The sequence below is a fragment of the Heterodontus francisci genome, chromosome 25 (genome assembly GCF_036365525.1).
Source record: "Heterodontus francisci isolate sHetFra1 chromosome 25, sHetFra1.hap1, whole genome shotgun sequence".
Classification (NCBI taxonomy): Eukaryota; Metazoa; Chordata; class Chondrichthyes; order Heterodontiformes; family Heterodontidae; genus Heterodontus; species Heterodontus francisci.
Window position 1 is genome coordinate 56,386,036 of NC_090395.1, and position 26,122 is coordinate 56,412,157.

At 42.1% G+C, this 26,122-nt stretch overlaps 1 protein-coding gene across 1 annotated transcript in view; it reads left to right on the top strand.

Annotated features, from left to right (window-relative positions):
• LOC137383879 (plexin-A2-like) overlaps nucleotides 1-26,122 on the top strand; it is a 502,066-nt gene that overhangs the window by 195,023 nt on the left and 280,921 nt on the right. The window contains exon 5 of the mRNA XM_068057231.1: nucleotides 15,960-16,094. Within this exon, the coding sequence (XP_067913332.1) occupies nucleotides 15,960-16,094 (135 nt within the window). The remainder of the gene's footprint in view (nucleotides 1-15,959; nucleotides 16,095-26,122) is intronic.

Consider the following 26,122-nt stretch of genomic DNA (forward strand, 5'->3'; position numbering starts at 1 on the left):
GTGTATGATCATAGGCCAGCTCAATCCCAAAGAAATTCTGCTTTCGTCAGCCTCTTTCTCCCCCAAAAGACAATTTTTATTAGTTTGTTTCTAGACATTGAGAAGTGCAACTTGAGCCTTGTCTAGTATAGTGGGGAGGCAGTGGCGTAGTGATAATGTCACTGGACTAGTAATCCAGAGCCCAGGCTAATAATTGAGGTCATGGGTACGAATCCTACCATGGCAGATGGTGAAATTTGAATTCAATTAATAAATCTGGAATTAAAAAGCTAGTCTAATGTTGACCATGAAACCATTGTCAATTGTTGTAAAAACCCATCTGGTTCACTAATGTCCTTTAGGGAAGGAAATCTACTATCCTTACCTGGTCTGGCCTACATGTGACTCCAGACCCACAGCAATATGGTTGACTCTTAAATGCTCTCTGAAATGGCCTAGCAAGCCACTTTGTTCAAGGGCAATTAGGGATAGGCAATAAATGCTGGCCGAGCCAGCAATGTGCACATCCCACAAATAAATTTTTTAAAAAAGTGTTGTGCTGTATTATTAAGACTTCTTTAAATGATAACGCAGGCTTTATATTCAGATTCAAGACATGCACTATTTCTTGACCTACTTATCTACATTGCATCATCTCGGGTTTAGGTCTTTTCTGTGTGTGTTGAGTGTGTCTCAAAATGGTGTCTCCTTGTATATGTATGATGTCAACATTTGCATCAGTGACCTGGTCTTTTAAAGGTACAGTGACTGGAAGGTGATGTCACCATTACACAGCATTGCCCCCTTCATTTAAATTTAAAGTTTCCCTCTTCTTGAAAGAATATCCATTTCTCTCTAGCTCCTTAGTCACATAAAATTATAGTGAACGAAACTTGGTTGGACTGAAGTTTGAAAACTTGGAGGGGAGACATTTCAGGCACATCGCCCTCAATACCAGACTGTTTCTTTTTCCACCTGGCTCCCTTCATCATTGATGCAGGACATAGTCTTTAAACCAGTACAGTGATCAATAAGGTCTTGATGATCTCTGTGGATCTTCCATTATCGATCTTGGCTGTGCTTGACTTGGCTGAGCTGCTTCTTGAGTTGTTGTAGGCGTGAAGCCATCAAAGTAGTCTTCGTCACTTTCCTCTGGAATTATTTTAGCATTGACTTTTTTGAAGGTTACATTTCTCTCCCCTATTCTCATGTTTTGTTTGTTCTGAACTACCGTAAGCACTCTTGGGTCAAATAGTGAGCTAATTTCCGATATTTTCTCTTGCTGAACCAGGATTTTGTCTCCTTCTTTTATCTTGCTATTTTTTGTTTGGATCTGTCGGTCTGCTTGCGTCTTTATCCTCTGATTTTGACTCTTGTCTCTATCCCTTAAGCTTTCTGTTGAATGTGTGTAGGGTTGAGTAGGCGTGAACTGTGGCAGTGGATACTTCTGTGCTCTGGCAGTGTTGATCGTGATCAGCTTCAATTCGATGGCAATTTTGAAATGTAGCAGATTTCCCTTACTTGAGTCTATAATGTGGAACTCATTCTGGCATGTGAACTCGTGGGAGGATTTGAGAGTAACTTGGATTATCCCTAGGACTTGTAGAGGGGTATCTGATCTGTAGGAGAAGATTTTAGATATCGGTTTGTTTGAATACAGTTTCTATTTTCTCTAACTCGTGGAATGCTGGGGCATCCATTAGGTTGACTGTTGCCCCTGAGTCAATTACTGCAGAGATTGTCGAATTGCTTATGAGCACGTCACATATGGGCAGGCATCGGTACTTGTGGTTGTGAGCAAATAAAAAATCCTCTCGTGCTGCGAAGATGTAATCATCCTTCTGGCATTCAACTCTATTAATGTCTTCTGTAGGCTTCAATCGGGATACTCTTGCAAAATGTCCCATTTTCTGCAGGCGTTACACTTTTCTCTAGCAGGACAAATTTTATAGTGAGGACATGCACCACTGCATGGTTGAAAGTGATGTGAGTGTGACCTCTGTCTTGGTCTTCCTTAACACGCCTCAGACCTTTCTGAGGGTTTCCTCTGTGCCCTTGTGTTTGGTGTATTTCTCTGGTGAAACCTTCCTCTTGTGGCATTCACAGATTCTGTTGGCCATCCTGACCTGACCTCAGGATCTTGTCTTATGTTACTTGCCCCTTTCTCTTCTAAGACTTTGGCTTGTCTTTCGCTGGCTTCCAGCATTCTGTCAATATGGAGTCACCTTTGCAAGTTTAATGATTTGTGCTCTCTAAGAGCTTAGTCTTGGTGATTGGCCGGTCATAATGATCTGGGCGATGATTTCTTTGTCCACGCCTGTGAAGTTGCAATGCTGGCTCAGACTTCTGAGTTTCATCACGTAGTGGTCAAAGGTCTCACACTTACCTTATTTAGCTTGTCTGAAGACATTGATTTCGTCGTGAGGATTTGTCCTTGGTAGGGTAGAAAATAGCTGTTCAAACTTTCTTCTCTGCATCAAATCGTCGTCAATTCTGGTGTCTGAGTATATCGAAGATATCGTCAACTTTGGTCCAGCATAGTGTAGGAGTAATGCTCTCTTTCTTAGGGGTGTATTGATATCGAGTGCCACCATTAGGCGTTCAAATCTTGCAAGACATTTGCTCCAGTGTGACCCCATGTATGATGATATCAGTTGAATCAGTGGCCTGGTCTCTTAAAAGGTACAGTTTCTTAAAGGTGAAGTCACCATTACACTACATTACACCTAGGAAGGCAGCAGATAGCAGGACTGGATGCAAACTTGGATCTTAGTTGTGACAGTCTAATTTTGATTTTGCTGTCAACCTGGCACTTACAATTGCATTCTTCAACAAGTTTTCTGGGTCTAAAGGTTTCTGCTGTATTACTATATGTTTACAGCTTATAAATTAAAAATGCGCATGTTCATTTACATTGATCATTTAATATAACCGTTGGTAAGTTCCTAAATCACCCTTAACAGCTGTGTTTCTGTTTTTGCATATGATGGGAGATAGTTAGTAGACATTGAGTACTTGACCATATTCAATAATGATAAACTTTAACAATGCAATTGTAGCCAGTGCAAAACTCTAATAAGTCGGAGTAACATGGTATAGAGTCAAGGTCAGCAAAACCTGGGGGTGAAGAAGGTCCCAGAAGGCCTAAGAATAATTGAAGTGGTATCATAACTGCAAAATCGAACAGAGGCATGTGGCTGGCAGTTAGTTTGCAGAATCTCTTAGGTACACGGTGGTTTGCACTGAACAATACACATTCAGTAGTCATGTATGTAAAGGAAAATTGGAAGAGGACCCACATGATTCTTTGCGAGAGGCTCCATTAAACCAAACTCAGTCATGTTTAGCATGGCAGTGTTGTAGTGGCTTGCGGGCAAAGCTCAGTCACCCAAAGGATATGTTTGTTAACTAACAGAGGCCTTTAGTACCCTAGTTTGTGGTGTAGCTGGATTCCAATGATTTGTTTTAAATATTGTTCTAAATGGTCCAATTATAAAGGTGGTGCAGGAACAGAGACACCTTGGCTGTACATATGCAAATTTTTGAAGGTGCAGAACAAGTTGAGAAGGCGGTTAAAAAGGCTGATGGGATCCTTGGCTTAATAAATAGATACGTAGGGCTGGATTTTATGGGCCCTCCTGAGGCAAGTGTGGTTGGGGGGTGGGGGGTGGTCAGCACATCACCACCCCGTCGCCAAGCAATTTTTCTGGGGGTGGGATAGACTGACGACAGCCTTCCTACCCAGAGGCCAATTGAGGCCCTTATATGGCCAATTAACGGACTCCTAAGGGCCACTTCCCTCAGTCACTGGAATCCAACCAGCAGCAGGGGTGCCTCTGCCATGCGGGGAGGCCGCCTTATAAAATAAGGCACCCTCCTTGTGGGCTGTGGGGGCGTCCCCTCTTTCGTGGACAATCTATAGCCAATGGAGGATCCCCCCCAATCAGCAAAACCTCCATATCCATGGACCCCCCATACCCCCGGACTTCACGCCCACCCTCTCACCCTTCCCCCTTGGCGGGGCCTTCTGGACTGGTCCCAGCAACCCCATCTCGCTTACCTGAGGTCTCGGGTTCCAGCACTGGGCCTGGGTCCAAGGCCTCTGCAGTGCTGGCAGTGGCCATTGCTAGCAGTGGCACTGCTGAGCTGTCGGCCCTGTGATTGGCCAGCAGCTCTTGGAGGCAGGATCCCCGTCTTTTAAAGGGACAGGGATCCCGGCATGGGACATTTAGGCTGTAAAACGATGGAGGATCGTTCTGGGGGGGCATGAAAAAGCCCAGCCTCCTCCACAAAATCCAGCCCATAAAGTACAAAAGCAAGGAAGATATGGTAAATCATGACGAAGAACTGGTTATGCCGCAGCTGGAGTATTGTGGCCAGTTCTGGGCACCACACCTGAGGAATGATGTCAAAGCCTTGGATCAGCTGCAGAGGAGATTTACTGGAACAATACCAGGAATGCAGGGCTTCAGATATGTGAGAGACTAAAGAGCAGAGAAGGGTAAGGGGAGATTTGATAGAGGTGTTCAAAATCATGATGGATTTTGATAGGGTAAAGGAGAAACTGTTTCCAGTGACAGAAGGTTTGGTAATGGGAGGCCACAGATTTAAGGTAACTGGCAAAAGAATCAGAGACGACATGTGGAAAAATACATTTACGTGGCAAGGTCTTCTGAATTTAAATGCCTTAAAAAGGTGGTCAAAGCAAATTCAATTGTGACTTTCGAAGGGGAATTGGATAAGTAATTGAAGGACAACATTTTGCACGGTAGTGGGGAAGGAGCAGGGGAGTGAGACTCTTTGGATAACTCTTTTTCAGCAGGCACGTGGGGCCAAATGGCCTTGTTCTGTGCTGCATCGTTCCACGATTCTATGATGAGGTGTAGAAAACATTTTCTTGTTACACAAATACAAACTTCAAAATATCTTTCTGCAACACATCAGATTCCATTTTGGATTCATTCAGAAAAGAAAGATGAAACATGATTTGTACATAGCCATTTATACCCTCAGAGTTTCCTTAAGCTCTTCATAGCTGTAATGCATTCATATGTTAAGAGAATGGCCACTGTATGAATAACCGACAAGGTTATGCCCCCACAGGATATATCGGAAGGCTAGAGTGTATGATAGAGCTCGAGAACCATTAACTTCATACAGTGAAAGAATGGACATATTCTTCTGACCTAATAATATGAGAACTCCAAGGTGAAAGTGAAGAGGCCCAGACCCAGAATAAGACTATTCTTGAGTGCAAGAAAGCAATTTCACTAACTGAGATTGGCCCGGAAGCAAAGGGCACACTAACAAACCATCTTGCTCCCAATGAGGCAAAAGATGAGCCATTCAAAACAACTATCCCCAAGTTGGAAGAACATTTTGATCCTAAACCACTAGAGATAGTAAAAAATTACAAATTTGGAACCAGAAACCAGAGAACATCCAGCCGTGAATGGTGATGGACAATTAAACAACTAACTGGAGGAGGTGGCTCCACAAATATCCCCATCCTCAATGATGGGGGAGCCCAGCATATTAGTGCGAAAGATAAGGCAGAGGCATTTGCAACAATCTTCAGCCAGAAGTGTCGAGTTGATGATCCATCTCGGCCTCCTCCTGAAGTCCCCAGCATCACAGATGCCAGACCTCAGCCAATTTGATTCACCCTGTGTGATATGAAGAAACGACTGAAGGCACTGGATACTGCAAAGGCTATGGGCCCTGACAATATTCTGGCAATAGTACTGAAGACCTGTGCTCCAGAACGTGCCACACCCTTAGCCAAGCTGTTCGAGTACAGCTACAACACTGGCATCTACCCGGCAATGTGGAAAATTGCCCAGGTAAGTCCTGTACACAAAAAGCAGGACTAGTCCAACCTGGCCAATTTCGTCCCATCAGTCTACTCTCAATCATCAGTAAAGTGATGGAAGGTGTCATCAGCAGTGCCATCAAGCAGCACTGCTCAGTGAAGCTCAGTTTGGTTTCCACCAGGGCCACTCAGCTCCTGACCTCATCACTGCTTTGGTTCAAACATAGGCAAAAGAGCTGAACTCAAGAAATGAGGGGAGAGTGACTCCCCTTGCCATCAAGGCAGCATTTGACCAAGTATGGCATCAAGGAGTCCTAGCAAAACTGGAGTCGATGGGAATCTGGGGGAAAACTCTCCACTGGTTGGAGTCATACCTAACACAAAGGAAGATGGTTGTGATTGTTGGAAATCAATCATCTGAGCTCCAGGACATCACTGCAGGAGTTCCTCAGTGTTGTTTCCTAGGCCCAACCATCTTCAGCTGCTTCATCAATGACCTTCCTTCAATCATAAGGTCAGAAGTGGGAATGTTCGCTGATGTTTGCGCAATGTTCAGCACCATTCATGACCTTTCAGATACTGAAGCAGTCCATGTAGAAATGCAGCAAGACGTGGACAATATCCAGGCTTGGGCTGATAAGTGGCAAGTAACATTCGCACCACGCGTGCCAGGCAATGACCATCTCCAACAAGAGAGAATCTAACCATCTCCCCTTGACATTCAATGGCATTACCATCGCTGAATCCCCCACCTTCAACATCCTAGGGCCTACCATTGACCAGAAACTGAACTGGAGTAGCCATATAAATACCGTGGCTACAAGAGCAGGTCAGAGGCTAGGAACCCTGCGGCGAGTAACTCATCTCCTGACTCCCCAGTGCCTGTCCACTATCTACAAGGCACAAGTCAGGAGTGTGATGGAACACTTGCCTGGATGGGTGTAGCTCCAACAACACTCAAGAAGCTCGACACCATCCAGGACAAAGCAGCCCGCTTGATTGGCACCCCATTCACAAACATTAACTCCCTCCACCACTGACTCACAGTGACAGCAGTGTGTACCATCTACAAGATGCACTGCAGCGGCGCACCAAGGCTCCTTCGACAGCACCTTCCAAACCCGCGACCTCTACCAACTATAAGGACAAGGGTAGCAAATGTATGGGAACACCACCACCTGCAAGTTCCCCTCCAAGTCACACACCAATCTGACTTGGAACTATATTGCCGTTCCTTCACTGTCGCTGGGTCAAAACCCTGGAATTCCCTTCCTAACAGCACTGTGGATGTACCTACCCCACATGGACTGCAGCGGTTCAAGAAGGCAGCTCACCGCCACCTTCAAGGGCAATTAGGGATGGGTAATAAATGCTGGCCTAGCTAGCGATTCTCACATCCTATGAATGAATAAAAAAAGTACATCAACATGCACATCGAGACAACTGCAGATTGCTCAATTATGAGGAAAGATGCACACGAGCAAATTCAGTGATGTACCTCTAATTAAGAGTACGTTGTTGGCAGCCTTCAATCCACGAGAGATGATGGACATGCAGCCAACAATACATTTCGATGGGGTGTCTTCATATGGTGCAACTTTACTGACAACTGTGGAGGCCAATCCACAAGTGCCATACATGAAGCTGCCAGGTGACTCAGTTGTTGTTTATGACATTGGCACCTGTTGCCAGGCTGCTGAAGCCACTAGTCATGGTGGTGGTGCACACCAGTGCACAAGCGGTGTTACCATTTCCCTCTTTTATCAGCTAGATACTCCTAGGTGCAATGGTCAATCTTTAGGGCCTTCATGTCATGCTTGGAAGCGTCCTTAAAGCGGAGATTTGGGTGCCCCACTGGTCATCTGGCTCCGGCTAACTCACCATACAGAAGGTCCGTGGGTACGTAACCGTCTTCTATCCTGTGGACGTGCCCAATCCACCGAAGCTGCTTCTGTTTGATTGGTGCCAACACGCTTGGAAGCTTGACCTTTGCGAGGACTGCAGCATTTGTGTAGGACATACCCATCATGTGCCACAGACAGCGAAGATGGAGATTGTTCAACTCCTTTTCCTGCTAGCTATAAGTCACCCATGTTTCACATACAGCAAGGTGTTGAGAGCACAGGCCTTAAAAACCATCGGCTTGGTCCCAAGGCTCAGCTTGGTGTTATCCCATGCGCGTAATGCAAGTCGGCCAAAGGTGATAGCTGCTTTCCCAATGCGTGCATCGAACTTTGCATCAAGGGACAGATTGGCTGTCACTGTGGACCCGAGGTAGCAGAATTTGCTAACCACTTACAAGCGTGATATGCAGGCCCTGAATATCGACTATCGCTCGCTAACGAAAGAGGGAAATGGCGACACCTCTTGTGCACTGGTATGCACCACCACCATGACCAGTGGCTACAGCAACTTTGCAACAGGTGTGACCAGGAATGGAGATGCAACGTCTTGTTCCATGACCACGGTTCTCCTTGATGCTTATAGTCAGGGACAACAAGTTACAGGCATGGGAGAGACAGTCCATGAGTTTTTTTTATTTGCTTTTTTTTGTGGGATGTGGGCGTCGCTAGCCAGGACAGCATTTATTGCCCATCTTTAAATACCCTTCAATTGAGTGGCTTGTTGGGCCATTTCAGAGGGCATTTAAGAGTCAACCACATTGCTGTGGGTATGGAGTTACTCGTAGGCCAGACCAAGTAAGGACAGCAGATTTCCTTCCCTAAGGGACATTAGTGAACCAGATGGGTTTTTGCAACAATCAACGATGGTTTCATGGTCACAATTAGACTAGCTTTTAATTCCACCTTTATTAACTGAATTCAAATTTCACCATCTGCTGTGGTGGGATTCAAACCCATTCCCCAGAGCATTAGCCTGGGCTCTGGATTACTAGTCTAGTGACATTACCACTACGCCACCGCCTCCCTTTGTAGCTGAGTTTCCGTGTGGGAAACTAGTGCAGCATCATCAGTGTAGAGGAGCTCCCTGGTCAGGATGTGATATGTTCTTGTCTTCGCTTTCAGCCTTGATGGATTGTAGAGCTTGCCATCTGACCTAGTGTGCAAGTAAATGCCTTCCAAATCTGCAGGAAATGCAAAGGTCAGGAGCATGGAGAAGAAGATACCAAACAAACAGAGTGAGGGCTAGGACACAGCCCTGTTTCACTCTGAAACTGTCAGAAGGGGAACCATCAAATGTAACAGTGCAGTGCACATTGTCATGGATGGTGCAGATGTAACTGAAGAGCTTTGGTGGACAGCCAGTTTTCCCCAAAATCTTGTAGAGCCCTGCTCTGCTGACAGTGTTGAATGCCTTAGAGAGATCTATGAGAGTAAGGTAAAGGGGTATACCCTGTTCCCTACACTTCTCTTGTAGTTGGTGTATAGAGAAGATCATGTCCACAGTAAGCCTGCCGGTATGGAAACCGCACTATGCTTCCAGGTACACTTGGTCTGCAAGTCGGTTGGATCTTTTAAGTATGATCCTAACAAAGTCCTTCCCCGTGACGCTGAGGTGTGAGATGCATCTCACTGAGAGCACAGTGCAGGTGAAAACCTACTCCGGTGAGGTGTTAGAAATGTGTGGACAGATGGAGTACGATGCCCAATATAAGGGCAAGTCTCTCAAATTATCCGTTGTTGTAGTGAGATATGTCAACAAACCAATGTTAAATCGGCAAAGACTGGCTTCGTAAGCTGAAGTTGGACTGGAAGCATATTTTCCAAGTTGAGACGACAAAAAAGCTTGATCAGCTATTGAATAGTTATAGAAACATTTTCGAGGATAGAAATGAAGGTATAATTGGTGTGAAAGCACACATCAGAATTAGGTCTGATGAAAGCCAGTATATTACAAGGATTGGCCAGTTCCTTATGCTCTTCAAACAAGTTGAAGAGGAAGTAAAGAAGCTAGAGAGGAATGGTATCGTTGTGAAAACTGAACACAGTAATTGGGCAACCATAGTTGTTGTGCCCAAGTCAGGCAAAACGACAAGACTGTGACTTTGTAGTTCCCGCACAATCAACCAGGCAGTGGGTGATCAGTATCCACTACTGACCTCTCAAGATTGTATACAGGGTTAGCAGGATCCAAGCTATTCACATTGGATTTGTCCCATGTTTATTGACGGTCACTCTAAGTGGATCGAAGTAAAGTGTTGGTGTCAAAACACCAATGCTGAAAGGACAATAGATGGGTTGTGGTACATTTTTGCTTGCCATGGTTTACTGAAGGAGCTTGTCTCAGATAACTGCCCTCAATTTCATGAAGCAAAATGATATCAAACATACCCTCACTCCTCCATATCATCCGATATCAAGTGGTGCAGCAGAAAGATCTATGTGAATAGTCAGGGAAGCACTCGAGAAGCAAGTGCTGCATGGATGTTCAAGTTTCAGCACAAAACAGAAATGAGCTAATTTTCTGCTGAAGTATAGAACAACTCCACACTCAACAGGGTATACAATTGTTGCGCTCTTAATAAAGCAAAGATTAACACATTCGAGTTAGTTCTACCAAATTCGACCATTAAAGTTGAATGAAAACAGTCAGTATGGCACAAACAAAAGAAAACGTAATTCTGAGTCCTCCTCACAAGTCACATAAATGGGAAGTGGGAAATGTTGTACAAGTTTCTAGCACTGAGATACTTAGTTGGAATTGGCGGAAAAGTGGGAAGTGTCCATGTAGATCACATGATCCCAACAATAAATGATCCAAAACTTGAGCTTATGCAGGTGTGTGAACCAGTTCAGACTTGGTCTGAAGTACCAGTTTTAGGGAAACAAACAAGATCTTCTGCAAGTCCTGAACTGAAACCAGACAGTCCAAAACCTGTGAGAAGATCAGCAAGACTTTGTAAAGAGTTGTTAGACTTGATTTACAGGTATGGTTTAAAAGAAAAAAAGAGTCAGTTGTTATTTAGCCAAGCATGTGTATTCTCAAAAAATTTGTTTTTAAATTGCTTGGTTCGTTTACCTCTAAATAGTTTATTTAAAAAAAAAAATTTTAAAAAGGGGAAGCCATGTAATGTCTTCCTATGTTATGAGCTTGCCCAGTGTGTGATGATGTCATTAAACATGTGATCTGGCCATCTTGGTGCCTGTCTCTCTTTACAAGTTCCTCCAAATATATAACTATAGCCAATAGACAATGTTTGAAACGTAGACACTGTTGTAGGAAAATATGGCAACTAATCCACATAGGGTGGTCTTACAAACAGCAATGAGATAAATGACTAGATACTCTGCTTTTGGTGGTGTAGATTGAGGGATAAGGATTGCCTAGGATACTGGAGCAATACCTGTGTTTTTCTTCAAATAGTGCCGTGGAATAGTTTACATCCAGCTGAGCAGTCAGGCAAGTCCTTGGTTTAACAGTTCACCTAAAAGACAGCATCTCTGATAATGCTGAAGTGTCAGGACGATGATGTGCTCAAGTCTCTGGGATGGGACTTTAACCCTTGACCTGTTGACTGAACTAAGAGTGGTAACACTCAGCCACGTTGATTATAGATCGAAGTGACCTATGTTTTTTATTCTCACGCTGAGGATCTGAAATTACTTGCCCTCAAAACGATTGCCTGTCACCAGGCCCGATTACCCTCAAAAAAAATAATTAAATCCAAATAGCCATTTCGAAATTACTCCTTCACTCCTGACCATTTTAGGCATGGCATTAGTTTATAGAATAATATATTTGCCTTGGTAATTTCTGATTTAACTGAAGACGCACTATTCATGCCAAAAACTCCATTTACAACTCGCCATTAATAGCTGTGTCAGTCTGCTGGATGAATCGACTGTGGGTGGGTGGGTAGGAATAGAAGAGACAAATGAAATATACATTTCACATTTTATTCTTCAATCAATATTGCTTTGAGAAAGGTGATTGCATTTTTTCCTATGCAGGAAGTATGTATATGTGAAAGGTTTCCAAAAGGATTGATGCAAGATCTTAACTGGCTATTGAGAGCATATTCTTAAGCTTCTTATTACACAGGAGAATTGCAAGGCTCATGCATATTGCTAGAATGTCAGAGGACTCTGGAGAATAGATTCACAAAAAAAGGTAAAAATTCTGTGGCTAATTTGATTAGAAATAGGAGAATAATCATTTAGTGCCAGTGATTATTCAAGGATTCCAGGGGATTATTAATCAGTTCAACTAAAGTTCACTCGTGAAGCTAAGACGTGATTACTTGACGAGATGGAATGATTGATTTAAATTTTATAATTAATGTGCAAGAAAGTTGTAATTAATTAGTACTTTGGAAAAAATCATTTTACGTTAAACTATCAACGATAATTTGATAGGTGACTATTCTACTTGAAACATGTTGTAAACCTTCATTGACTGCAAACATATTGCAGTACTGCATCATGTCAGTGCCATCCACTGGCAAAGCACTTTTTATTATTGTGAAAGCGGCCCAAGGGAAAACCATAACTACCTCCCCATGTTCACTTGCAGAAATTGACATGGCAGGAAAGCTGCCTTGCCCCTTGATTGATCTTGTGATCAATTCCCCGGTACAGTACACGTGAGGTCCGCTGTTGCTATTGATCATGTGCCTTTGAAGAAATCTTCTACAGCAATCCAGTCAGTTTGATTCTTTTGATTTTGTGAAAGCCATCATAGAAACTTAATAATGAATGGAGGCTGTCATGCAAAGATATGTTAAGTCACATCAGGGTACCTTTGACATTTTGCCAATCTAAAAGCTGAACACACTTTATTCAGATAATTGAATTCATTCTACAGTATCAAGGGCTATATATAGGGCATAATTGTTAATATCACATTCTCACAGTGTTATAATCTGTACAAATAAACTGGTTCGTACCTACCAGGTTTGAATTTAATGTTGCATATGGTCCAGAATGCAACCTTTCTTTTTGTACACTCAGTAAATTTCAGTTCTCCTTGGCTATTAGCCATAAAACCAATACATTTGGTACACAGGAAGTTTAGAACATTGGAAAAAAAAAAGAGGAATGTGTTTGGAGCTCCAGTCGTAATTTTGTGCCATACACGTAGCTGCCTTGATAACTATTCTATAAATATAAGTGAGTGATCATACATTAAATAGTTTGGTAAACATTGCACTTACCTTGTCGGTTGTATTCATTCCAGGCAATTCATTCTTTTTAGCTGTAAATTCAAATGTAATGGATGCATCAAATTAACTTCTAATTCTACATTTGTCAAAAGAATTCTACATACATAATATGTGGTATGGTTAGCCCAGGTGCAAGTTCTCCAGTATGTTGCACAGCATTCATTATTTTTATGGTGTATCCAATCTGTACTTTTGCTACTCTAAGGTTGTTCCCTGCTTATTTTCTGCCTCCTGTTTAATGTGGATTGCAAAAGGAATAAAGTTCTGCTCATGCTGAAATAAAGCTTATTTGCAAAATTTGTGAAATTGGTTAAACCTTCTTGTGGAATTCTCCCGTTGATAGTATCACATTTTTAATTTGGTCTATAATACTTTTTATTTCATTTATTGTTTGTGGTGATCAAAATGAAGGATTTTGAGTGCTACAAAATGGCAGCATTAGGTCCGTTATAGTGAGCAAGTCAGATATACCTTTCTGAAGGGATGAGCATGAAGAAACTGTCTCCACTCGCACGTGTATCTAGAACAAGGGGGCACAAGCTACAACCAACCAAATAAAGAATTTAGGAGGTATGTCTTTACACAGAGAGTGGTGAGAATGAGAACTCACTGTCACATGGAGATGTTGATGAAGGCAGCATTTAACACATTTAAGGGGCAGCTTAATGCATGCATGAGGAAGAATTGAAGGGAAGGTTACGGGGGCAGGGTAGGAAGAGGTGCTTAGAGTGGGAGGAGGTTGGTATAGAATATAAACAAAGGCATAGACCAGTTGGGCCAAATGGCTTGTTTCTGTGCTGTAGATTATGAAATTCTGTTTGTTTTTTTCGGTGTTTTACCCAGTATGTCTTAACCCCAACTTCAAAAGGTGAAAATTCTCCAGAATCTTCTGCTTGCTCCCCTTCCTTCACTCTCTTTATCCCATCCTTCTGACACTCACATTCTGTCTCTCTCTCTTAACCCACCCCCCCCCCCCCCCCCCCACACCCCCCTCCTCCTCCTCCTCTTCCATGACTGTGCTTCTGGTATGACCTCCTTTTTCCTCAACCAAGGATTCCCCCCCACTGTTGTTGACAGGGCCCTCAACCGTGTCCGGCCCATTTCCCGTACCTCTGCCCTCAACCCTTCCCCTCCCTCCCAGAACCGTGACAGGGTTCCCCTTGTCCTCACTTTCCACCCCATCAGCCTCCATATCCAAAAGATCATCCTCCGCCATTTCCGCCACCTCCAGCATGATGCCACTACCAAACGCATCTTCCCCTCCCTTCCCCTGTCAGCATTCCGAAGGGATCGTTCCCTCCGCAACACCCTGGTCCACTCCTCCATTACCCCCACCACCTCGTCCCTGTCCCATAGCACCTTCCCCTGCAATCGCAGGAGGTGTAATACCTGCCCATTTACCTCCTCTCTCCTCACTATCCCAGGCCCCAAACACTCCTTTCAGGTGAAGCAGCGATTTACTTGTACTTTCAATGTAGTATACTGTATTCGCTGCTCACAATGTGGTCTCCTGTACATTGGGGAGACCAAACGCAGACTGGGTGACCGTTTTGCGGAACACCTCCGCTCGGTCCGCAAGCAGGACCCTGAGCTTCCGGTTGCTTGCCATTTCAACACTCCCCCCTGCTCTCATGCTCACATCTCTGTCCTGGGATCGCTGCAGTGTTCCAGCGAACATCAACGCAAGCTCGAGGAACAGCATCTGATTTACCGATTAGGCACACTACAGCCTGCCGGACTGAACATTGAGTTCAATAATTTCAGAGCATGATAGCCCCCCATTTTGCTTTCATTTTTAGTTGTTTTTTTTCTTTTCTTTTTTACATTTTTTACAACCTTTTTTTTTTGCATTTATTTCATTTCATCTTCGTTTGGTCAGTTTGCTTACCCACTGTTTTTTTTCATGTTTGCACTTGCTGCTGTTCAACCTTCAGTCCGTTAACACCTATTCTGTACTAATGCTTTGTCTTTCAACACACCATTAACATATTGTTTGCCTTTGCTCCATGACCTTTTGGTCAGCTATGTGGCCTTGTCCAATCTGCACCTTCTCCTTTGTTATCTCTTGCCCCACCCCCACCTCACTTGCTTATAACCTGTGACATTTTTAATATTTGTCAGTTCCGAAGAAGGGTCACTGACCCGAAACGTTAACTCTGCTTCTCTTTCCACAGATGCTGCCAGACCTGCTGAGTGGTTCCAGCATTTCTTGTTTTTATTTCAGATTTCCAGCATCTGCAGTATTTTGCTTTTATTATACTAATAATGGATTCCTTATTAGAATTATATTTCAAGGCCTGTGAAGTCCTAAGTGATTTTCTCAACGTTTAGTGTGATGTTATTTTGCTCCTGTTGTTTTAAACAATGTGAGTTGAATTCCAGCTTTGTTTCAGCCTTTGACTTGACAATCCAGGTTATCACTTCAGTAGAAATCATTCGTAATCTAGTTATAGAACCATAGTGACTCATTGAGTGAATGCACCATGGGATGTGGTTCTGAACTTTACAGACTAGGAAGGTTTGACCTACGTTTAATCTTTGGGTGCAATACAATTGAAATCAAAATCCTGGAACAGAAAAGAGGAAAATTGACCAGCAATCTCATTCCATAGCAGTATTGTGTGAGCCCATGAACGTAAATAAGTCCAGACTTGACTCTGATACTCCACTTGGTTAAATAACTCCTCAACAAACATGGTCAAGGTTCATAAATGAAGGATAACAACTTTGTCTAGTTACTCCGGATTAATAATTTTAGTTTAATTATACTTAATGATTTCTGAGAATGAGTCACTAACCTCAGGAGAAGAGATGTAAAGGAAGGAAATTGAAAATATACAATACATTTTCAGGGAATTACATGTCCTAATTTGGGCTATCAAGTTGAAGGTATAAATAGATGCATGAATTTAAAAATGCTATTTTTCAATTTGTCTAATCAGATTTTTACTGTTATGAACAGGCTCCATAACCTGCTCAATGTATGTCTTGGCTGTGATGATTACTGCACATAATGATTACAGTTTCTTGTTTCTTTTCCAACAGATTCGTGTAGATGGTCCACCTGATGGTGGTGCTCACTATGAGACTGTCCCTGTCATGGCAGATGGAAGAATGATTCTCCGGGACATGGGACTCTCGACAGATCAACAGTATCTATACGTTATGTCGGAGCGACAAGTAAGTGATTGGTGTTACCTTTTGTAATGATTGTCTGGGAGCAATTTGAGTTAGTTTTTTTTTTGTGCAGCTGCTAATTACAGAATATATTCGTACAGACCAACGGCTATTGATGGCATGCCTGGTAACAGATGGGACATTAGAGACATTTATGAAGGAATAATTGAGAATGGTCTAATGAAATACTGCAGAAGACGGCTGAACAAACCTGATTATTAATTAGACTAGGTCAGTCTTCCAAAAGCTGAATATTTGCTGTAGGGGTTGTGAGTTAGCAGTTAGTGGCAAGGCTAAACAATGGCAGATAAATGGCTGCTCAAAAGCAGCTTTACTTTAAGTGTGCAGGGTGAGTTTGTAGTGAGAAGGGGAGGAAAAAGATATGCAGAGACCCTGTGGGATGTGTCCTCCAACCTCACCTGTTGTCACATGCCCCTCTGTCTACAGTGTTGAGCACTGCCTCCTCCAGTGGGGGACATGATAGGGATTTATGCTCATTGTCCTTTTCTCCACATCTGTCTGATGTCAGCTTTTCCTGTAAGAAAGAAGGGAGTGCTGGCCTAGTGAGTTTTTTTTTAAGGTTGTGCATATCAAGGTACAGCTGTGTGAAAGATTGTCAAGACTTGGGGAGGTGTGAACAGTAACCTTGAGGACAGTTACAGGTGCAGAGTGTGTCAGTACCAGTAGAAGGCGGTTTGGTGAGGTGAATGCTGTAATTGGAGGGGAGTGATGGGTGCAGGGAAGGAAAGGCTTTGAGAACTGGTGCTACAGGTGGTGTCGGGCTTAGTAGAGTCTAACAGCTATGACAGTCAGTAGGGCTATTAAGGTAAAACAGCTATGACAGTCTTACCTTAATAGCCCTACTCAGGTCATTAAACTTCCTCCTAAATTGCAGCCTGGTCTTTGGTGCAATGCTACAGGAATTGACCTGTCCAGTCACCTTTTACCAGTAATGCCAGGCTACTTGGCTGGAGACCCTATGCAGCCATGTAGGGAACAGCACCTCCCTGCTACTGACACCCTGCACAGGATCTCCAATACGTGAATCTGGGGGTCCTGGCAGAACCAGCTGTTCCTAATGTTCACAACAGAATTATGTGCAGCCCAAGAGGTGCAGACTGCATTTAAATGAAGTGACTCCTAATATGCATTCCCCTCACCTCTCAATTCAGCGAGCCGCCAAGAATAGCATGAACAGAGCTGGCAGCTCACCTGTTTTCATTAAATGAAGCACAAAGCACCAACTTTGCTCATGCCTCTCACTCACATGATCAGGTAAAATTCCAATCAACGACAGGCCTGAACAAATATTTTTCCCTATCGTGGTTATGCTAGTCTCACTACAACTAGAGAGTGGCTGCGCTTATTGTAGAACAGTCCTCTATAGGGTACGAGCAGTCACTAATATTTTAATTATCTTGTCAAGAGTTCCTCTCTCAAGTGTTAGCCAATTTTCACTAGGCTTTGTGTTCTCGGACTGTTTTTATTTGTACAGAAATACTTTGGCAATCTATGCATAATGGCTGATCATGTAAAGCTCCTTACAGAAAGAAAACAGAAATGCTAGGGAGTAAAACTACCTCTGCCTCATGTATCTACTGGCAAAAGCTTTAGTATAAGACTAAGAGAAATCATATGTATTCAAAGATAAATGTCAGCTAATTAGTTTGTGGTCCGAGATTATTATAATCCTAAATTCAGGGCTCTGGCATTGTGTTCTACCTTTACAGAAAAACTAATTCAATAGAGTGTCATGCAAGGCCCCCACCTGCCAAGAATAATTTTGTCATAAACTTTTTTAAACTGTTACTGGAGTGAAGAAAGGACTTGTTAAACAGATCAGCCGTGGCTGGAAAAGATATTTGCATATTAACAGATGGTGATTGGAAGGACAAAGGACCATTCCCTGACGCAAGGGACCTTGATCACCAGGTATTGTGTGTAAAAGGAGCATTCCAGAGACTGCTAAGGTGATGCAATCCAAGACATGGTCAGACCAGTTAAGTCACATGACTAACTTGCTTGGCAGCCTGGGGTTTTCTGAATTGTACAAACAATTTGAACTGAGAGAAAGTCTGTTTGCTCCTGAATTGAGAAGAGATTTTCTGTCTGCTCCCATCTCTTTCTCACAAGCCTCTGAATCCACAGAAGACACATGAACCCCAAGAGGGAAGAGCCTCCTACAGCGAACAAGGTTTAAGAAGAATACTGGGCCCTGACGAAAAGCAAGATCTACCTCAAGGACTCTACAGTGAGCTTGAAGAACCGTAACAAAATCGCTTCAGATATTGCCTCAAACCTTTCCACTTTGTTTTTCTTCTCTTTTCTGTCTCTATTTACATGTGTGGATCGCGTGTGGGGGCGTTGTATATCCGTAGGTGTTAACCAAATTAGAGTTTAAGTTTAATAAATTTCAACTTTTCTTCTTTAAACCTAAGAAAGCCTGTTTGTGCTCGAGATAAGGAGGCCAAAGAGAGAGCGAGAGACCGTCAGCTCTATAATCACTGGTGTCAATGAAATGGACTGATCTGCTTATACCCTGTAAACCAGGCTTCCCTTCCCTTAGAATACTTCATGTTTACTGCTCTAACTGTTTCATGTAAGTTCAGTACCAGGGTTGCAACGAAGCACTTGAAGCAATGTGACACTGATTCAGCACTTTTTACATATTCCACTTTTAACCAACTACGCAAACATTATCTTCTGTTTTTGTGCTACTTTTGAACAAGAATAATTTATGCATCTGCACACTTTAGAAAAATGTCAATTACTTAAATGTTGCATTCCTAAAATTGGCTTAGTATGAAGGAACCCACTCTTTTAGATTTCATGTCAAAACCATTTGTCTGATTTCTGAACTGGTATCACTGTTCCTGAATTATTCTATTACGCCACGGTTTGATATATACCACATCTCTCAGTATTTGTTCTACATTGCACACCACTGCAGTATGCATATAGTGTAACTTCAGCAGGTGAATTCCACCCCCAGCTTTAAATGAGTATCCATAATCTGTAATAGACCACTATTGGTTAGTTTCCTGTTTTGGCCTTGTATCGAAGAAGTGCTGTGAAACGATGAGCAACAAATGAAAGCTGCAAAAACTCCTGGAAATGGTTCTTATAGGGATTGAACTATACAAGGTTACAGCACAGCCATTTGCCCTTCACATCTGCCACCCAGTGTTTGTTTTTCTTGTTTGCTCACTAAATCTGGAACAAACTGCTGCTTTTCAATACTCAAGAATTACAACAGAAAAAATGCAAGGAAAAAATAAATGGGATAAGATGCATGATCACGAGAATAAATATTTATGTTGCTGTTCAATAGAAAATTGTTCTTTCTAAAACCTAATTTTCTTTGTAATTAAAAACATTCAGTTGATAAATTTTCTCGAGCTCAAAGTGTATGTGTAATCTACAGTATTTTCATGCTCGTACATTGCATGCTTCATACATGACTTGCATTTTGTTTACTATGTGACTGCAATTCATAAGAGACAAAGAGCTGATAATGGTAGGAGGTACGGCAGAGAGTTTCCTTCAGCTCTGATCTGCTATTTAGAACATAGAACATTACAGCGCAGTACAGGCCCTTCGGCCCTCGATGTTGCGCCGACCTGTGAAACCATCTGACCTACACTATTCCATTTTCATCCATATGTCTATCCAATGACCACTTAAATGCCCTTAAAGTTGGCGAGTCTACTACTGTTGCAGGCAGGGCGTTCCACGCCCCTACTACTCTCTGAGGTGATCTCATTGAAACATAAAACTCTCAAAGGGATTTATAGGGAATCTGGAAGTAGTCTCAGAATAAGGGGTCAGCCATTTAGGACTGAGATGATGAGATGTTTCTTCAGTCGGATAATTATGGACCTTTGGAATTCCCTACCCCAGAGGGCTGTGAATGCTCAGTTGTTGAACATGTTCAAGACTGAAATTGATTTTTGGATACTAAGGGAATTGAGGGATATGGGGCTGGTGTAGGAAGATGGAATTGAGGTAGAAGATCAGCCATGATCGTATTGAATGGCGGAGCAGGCATGAAGGACCAAATGGCCGACTTCAGCTCCTGTTTCTTATAATACATGTTGATATAAGATTCGCTACCACTTTTTTAAATATTTACAGATGTTTTAAATTCAAACATCACCAAATTGCCACTTTGTGATTTATCTTTTTTCCTTGCCCACCCATTTCAATCTTGGTGCTGTGCACTATGGGTTTCAGCCCTTCACCTAGATTTCTCCCTTTTTAAAAAAGCCCATTAATAATAGATATCTCACTTAGCAGGTTTTGAATTATGACATTGCAGTACAATATCCTTTCTCATTAAGCTCCTAATCTAGGTTGCCAGACACTATAGAGATTTATATTTTTTAAAAAAACTCCAGTTCTGGGAATAAAGTAGAAAGATATTGAAAATACACACTGATCTATCAGCACCTGAGTGGAGAAAAGTGAGATCAATGTTTGGACTATCCTGCCATGTTTGCAGCATTATCTGTTGTTGTGCCAGCTATTTCATCTAAGAAAAACAAATGTGGTGCTTTATTGTCTTTGTTTCAAAAAAAAACTTTACTTCATGACCCAAGCCATTATAACTATTCTCACAAGATTTCTATTCAATTTTCAGTCAAATTGAACAAAGCTGTTCATAATTTTAAAGGATGCAATAATTGCTAGTAGTATTTGCTGTAAATGCTTTTTGATATGTCATTGTGAAATCCATCACAATAAAGATGTGGTTGATATAAAATTGATAGCATTGATGTGCTATAAACCAGTTATGTTTTTGCAAGGTGCTTGGGTCTGTTGAAAAGTTGTGTGTTGCACTGGTTTAGAACTTTACAAGCACAACCTTTCACCATGGTGGGTGGTCCTACTCTTAATGCCTTTCAGATCACTTCATCTGCTTGCGTCTTTCCATTGTGCAGAAATGCTGTAGAATGAAAGACTTCCTTTAATGTCATCTTCCTGAATTACAAGTGCAGCCACATGTACATGCACACACATCTTGTTTCAAATGTTTATTATGCAAGTGATATCCATATCTCTGTTATAGAAACATGTGACTCAGTTTCAGATGTGTTGTTACATAAGCAGGACCTTCTAGAGTAAAATATTGCTAGTCATTTTCTCCCCTTTCTTGCACTCTCCTGCTGAAGGTGCTGACGCTTGCTGGAATACAGTTCCATTGACACTTGGAGAACCCTCTTGTATTTTGCTCAAGTGCCCATTTTCATGGATCACCCTGGAAAAGAAGTGTCAACAGACTAGCTGATTATGGAAAGCATGATAGCCAAGCCCCAGCCCCCTTCTCTCTCCATGCATGTCTATGCATACACACTCCAACAGGGCATGATTAAAAGTGGGAAGCCTGAATGAAATGTTTCCCCTGTCCTACCTTGGGTGCATGTAGGTTATTTGCAATGCCTCAACCACCATCTGCGTGAAATCATCTACCTCAAAACAGAGAATCGAACCTGTAATCTTCTGTTTCGCATAGTTTAACACAGTGCAAGTACATTTATCCATTAGCAACCGAACTTTGTTATAACCAAATGATTTTTACTTCCATTTTTCCCCAAAAGCTCATGTTCCATTTAAAGTACTGAACCTTCAATCTGTTGAAATAAACCCCTAATGCTGTTTGCCACGTGTTTCTAATAACATAGTTTGATTAGAATGAATCTTTTATATATTTAGATTGATTATACTTCCCTTAGTTTGCTTGTGAAGTGAATTGGAACCATATGACCTGAGTAGCAGTTTCCCTTGGGTTGAATTTACGATGCTGATGTGACTAAATCCCTTACATCAAATGGTCTGCAACTAGCTTCAGGCTCTCAGTATGAGTATGTCAGACAGTCTCCATCAGAATTACTGCTGCACCCACCTGAACTGTGCACTTCTCTTCAGTTGTCATTAATATCATGTCAAACTGATGCCTTGCCTATAACTCCATCCAAATCTCTGCATTTTCTCAATCCAAGGATATGAGGTTGTGCACTGCAGGATATTCCTGTGACAAAAAATAACTTGTGCTAATATCTTGCAACATACCAAAAATCTCATGTGGAAGCTATCACCTTTATTTTGTTTTACAGTATTTAACCCTTTGTTACAGGGAAACCTATTTACTACAGCTAAAATTAAAAAACAGCCAATAGAGTTCCCAAGTTAATATACATTTCTATTTGCTCCATTTCTCAAACACCCTCCGCCTTCGTCCTCTGCAGGCGCATCTACTTTGCTGCTTTTTCTGGCAAGCTGAGATTGCTCTGCACGGTGATGTATAACCTGATCTGCTGGCTCGTGGCTCTCTAGGTGCATGTCTCCAACCATTGATAGCTAGAGAGAGGAGTACTAAGGATTCAACTCTCGCAATTCTCCACGGCACCGGCCTCTAAAGATCTGTTGGCTATTCAGGTGCATTTTAGGCCAGCGCTCTCAAGTACGGGCAAGTCTGGAAGCTGAGGTGGATTTGGAGAAAGTTGAGAGCTGGCCAGTCAGCTGTTGCTGTGCCCATTGATCTCATCAGCAGGCAGACTGCACCCTGGAACAAGAGTTTTGCCAGCCTCAATTCCCAGTGTTCTTTTGTTAACACTGAAAATTCTCATGATTAATGGAGGCAGAGTTAATTAGCATTCCATCACACATTTCTCACTCACTTTCCTTTCATGGACTTGGTAACATCTGGCTGGCCAGTTCTCTGCTGCATTCACATCCTCCTGTGAGTCTCCAAACCTGCCATGCACTTGAGACAGGTGGTCAAAAATGCTGCTCTATAGCCAACTGCAGTTTAATGCTGTGTGGAATTGCTGGATGTAATCCTCTATTTGATAGCTGTTGCTCCATATCATCTTCTTTGGCCTCCTTATCTCGAGAGACAATGGATAAGCGCATGGAGGTGGTCAGTCATAAAGGCGGGGCTAAAGTGTGGCGAGTCGAAGAGACTGAGCAGTTGGCAGGAAAAAAGACAGAAGCGCATGGGGAGAGCCAACTGTGTAACAGCCCCGACAAACACATTTTTCTGCAGCACCTGTGGAAGAGCCTGTCACTCTAGAATTGGCCTTTATAGCCACTCCATGCGCTGCTCCACACACCACTGACTACCTCCAGGCTCCATATCAGCTAGCTGCATTTTTGCCATCGATTTAACATTAAATTTTTTTCTACCTAACTTGTTTGTGCTCTCTGATGCAGGACGAGATGGTGTAGCTAGCTTTCAAAATCCTTCCTGCGACAGCGTAAGGACTTGCTGTGTGAGGAATTAATGGGGCAAGTCCGTGTCCTGCTCACTCGGATTTGACTGTATTAGAGTACCAACACACGATGGCTGAATCCTGCCAGTAGATCTATTTTCTGATACACAAATACTCTTCAGATCTGTAGTTGCTCATTTGCATTTCTGTCATTGTATCAGATATCTCGCAATTCTGTAGTCAATCTGCTGAAGTACTTTATCAAGGTTTTCTGACACTCCATTTGGAGAGTCACATTTACAATTAGTTAAATTCCTTTCATAACATCAGTGCACAGCATGTGCTGTTAGCTGAGGGTAGAATGCTTTGGTGTCAAAGTAATGGAGATGCCCATGGCTCATTTTTCTGCCTTTCAATCTGAAACAGGATCTATAGAAACATGAAATCTTCAGGGGAAAACGTGTGGGGGGGGGGGGGGAAGAAAATTGAAAAAACATTCCATATTTTAATTGGAACAATTTCTCAATCATCAGTCCTTGTAATTTAACCTTTTTTAAAAATAAAAATCCAAATGTAATCTTCACCAACTGGCTGTCTGGAAGGCACTGAATCTAGCTTTAAAACTCGAGTTTTAAAATTTATATTATGAGAGCTAATGCAGCACATGTTTAATCACTGAGTTCTATATTGAGCACAGTTTCAATGTTCAGTCCAATATATGACATGGAGTTTGCAATTTGCTCTTCAAACTATTCGAAGTTCCAACTTTACTACAGCGACTTTTGCGGATGTGCGCGGTATCAGCCATTTTGAAAACCTCATGTACAGTAGTCCAAGTTAGACAATGTTGGTTTTGAATTCCTACACTTATTCCAAGGGCTCTCTGAAATATACTTGAAGCTTTTATTAAAAAAAATACACATTTCAAAGCTGTTGGTTTTCCTGGAAAAAGACTCCATAGGGCTGCGTGTGCATGAGCAGGCATGTTACAACAGTGTCTTTCATGTGTGCCAGCTGCTTGCCAGATAAATGGCTTGCTGATTTTGGAAACTGCCTGGTCTCTGCCAGTGTTGATGGAATGAAGTGTGGTTTTCAGGTTGCTTTGCAGCTGTGAGAGATTACAATGGTCAGTCATTTAACAGAAGAAACATGGTAGTCATGGTAAAACAAGTCAGTAATGCTTTGATAATGGCCAGTTGTACTCTACTGCTTCAAAAAAGGAAGGGCATTCCATTGATTTTTTTTTTTAACACAAGCCTAAACTTTGTAAAATGGGGTACTTGAACCCTTAGTGGTGTTTTTTCACCATTCCCAGTCATCATGTTTATTGATGTAAAATTGTTAGTCCGTCTGGGAATGGGCATTTTATGCAGAACTCCCACTGATTTGGTATTAATTTCTATTCAAGTGATATCACAAATGGGGATTATTAAATGGATCCAAGCCAAATGGTGAAGATTAATCTAGACATAAATTCTTTCAATTTATTATACCATATTCGCTGCTCACAATGTGGTCTCCTCTACATTGGGGAGACCAAATGCAGATTGGGTGACAGCTTTGCAGAACACCTCCACTCAGTCCATAAGCATGACCCCGAGCTTCCGGTTGCTGGCCATTTCAATACCCTGCTCTCATGCTCACATCTCTGTCCCGGGATTGCTGCAGTATTCCAGCAAACATCAACACAAGCTTGAGGAATAGCATCTCGTTTACTGATTAGGCACGTTACAGCCTGCCAGACTGAACATTGAATTCAATAATTTCAGAGCATGACTGGTCACCCCTTTTTATGTTTAGTTCTTTTTTCTTTTTTTTTTATTTGGTTATTTTGTTTTTTAAAGTTTGGTTAGTTTGTTTCTACTGTGCCTACCCACTATTTCTGTTTTTAGTTTTTTTTAATGTTTGTGCTTGGAGTGCTTTGTGTTTTACAGTCAATTCACACCCTCTTAGTACCAATGCTTTCTCTTTTCAGCACACCATTAACATACCTTGTTCCATGGCCTTCTGGTCAGTTATTCTCTGTGACCTTGTCCTATCAACACCTCTTTTGTTATCTCTTGCCCTCTTGCATTTCTAATATTTGTCAGTTCTGAAGAAGGGTAACTGACATGCAACGTTAACTCTGCATGTCTCTCCACAGATGCTGCTAGACCTGCTGAGAATTTCCAGCATTTCTTGTTTTTATTTCAGATTTCCAGCATCCGCAGTATTTTGCTTTTATCCTTTTCTTGATAGTTGATTTAGTCAAAGAATGCAGCATTACACATCTCTGCTTCCTGCAAACCCACACCTTGTGTCCCAGTAGGCTCTCTTTATATCTGTCCTTAATGAAACAATGCTCTTCACCTGTTTATCTTAACATAATTAACCTACCATTAACAGAGATCGTTGTCCACAGTCCACCATTTCCATTTTATAATTCTAAAACCAATGTTTTATCAAACAACAGAAAATGTCTGCTCCCTACTTCCTCTAAGTGAATGGACATCTCATTTTACAACACTTAAGGAAATGTAGCAATACAGCAGAATACCTTTCCCCTCCTATGTACCCAAGTTAAGTGTCAGGTACTATATTTGTCAGCAAAATTAAACTTCCTTTTATCAAAAATGCTTGTTTCAAAGAAATCTACTTTGTGTTGATGCTAAATTAAATATCTGAACAAACAGCTATCTTTGAATCAATAATTCCAACCCAACTAATCTGAATAATGAATTGCATTTTTATAGAGTCATAGAGTTATACAACACAGAGACAGGCTCTTCAGCCCAGTCAGCTGCAAGTTTTCTTAGAGCTCGTGATAAAATCACAAACTGT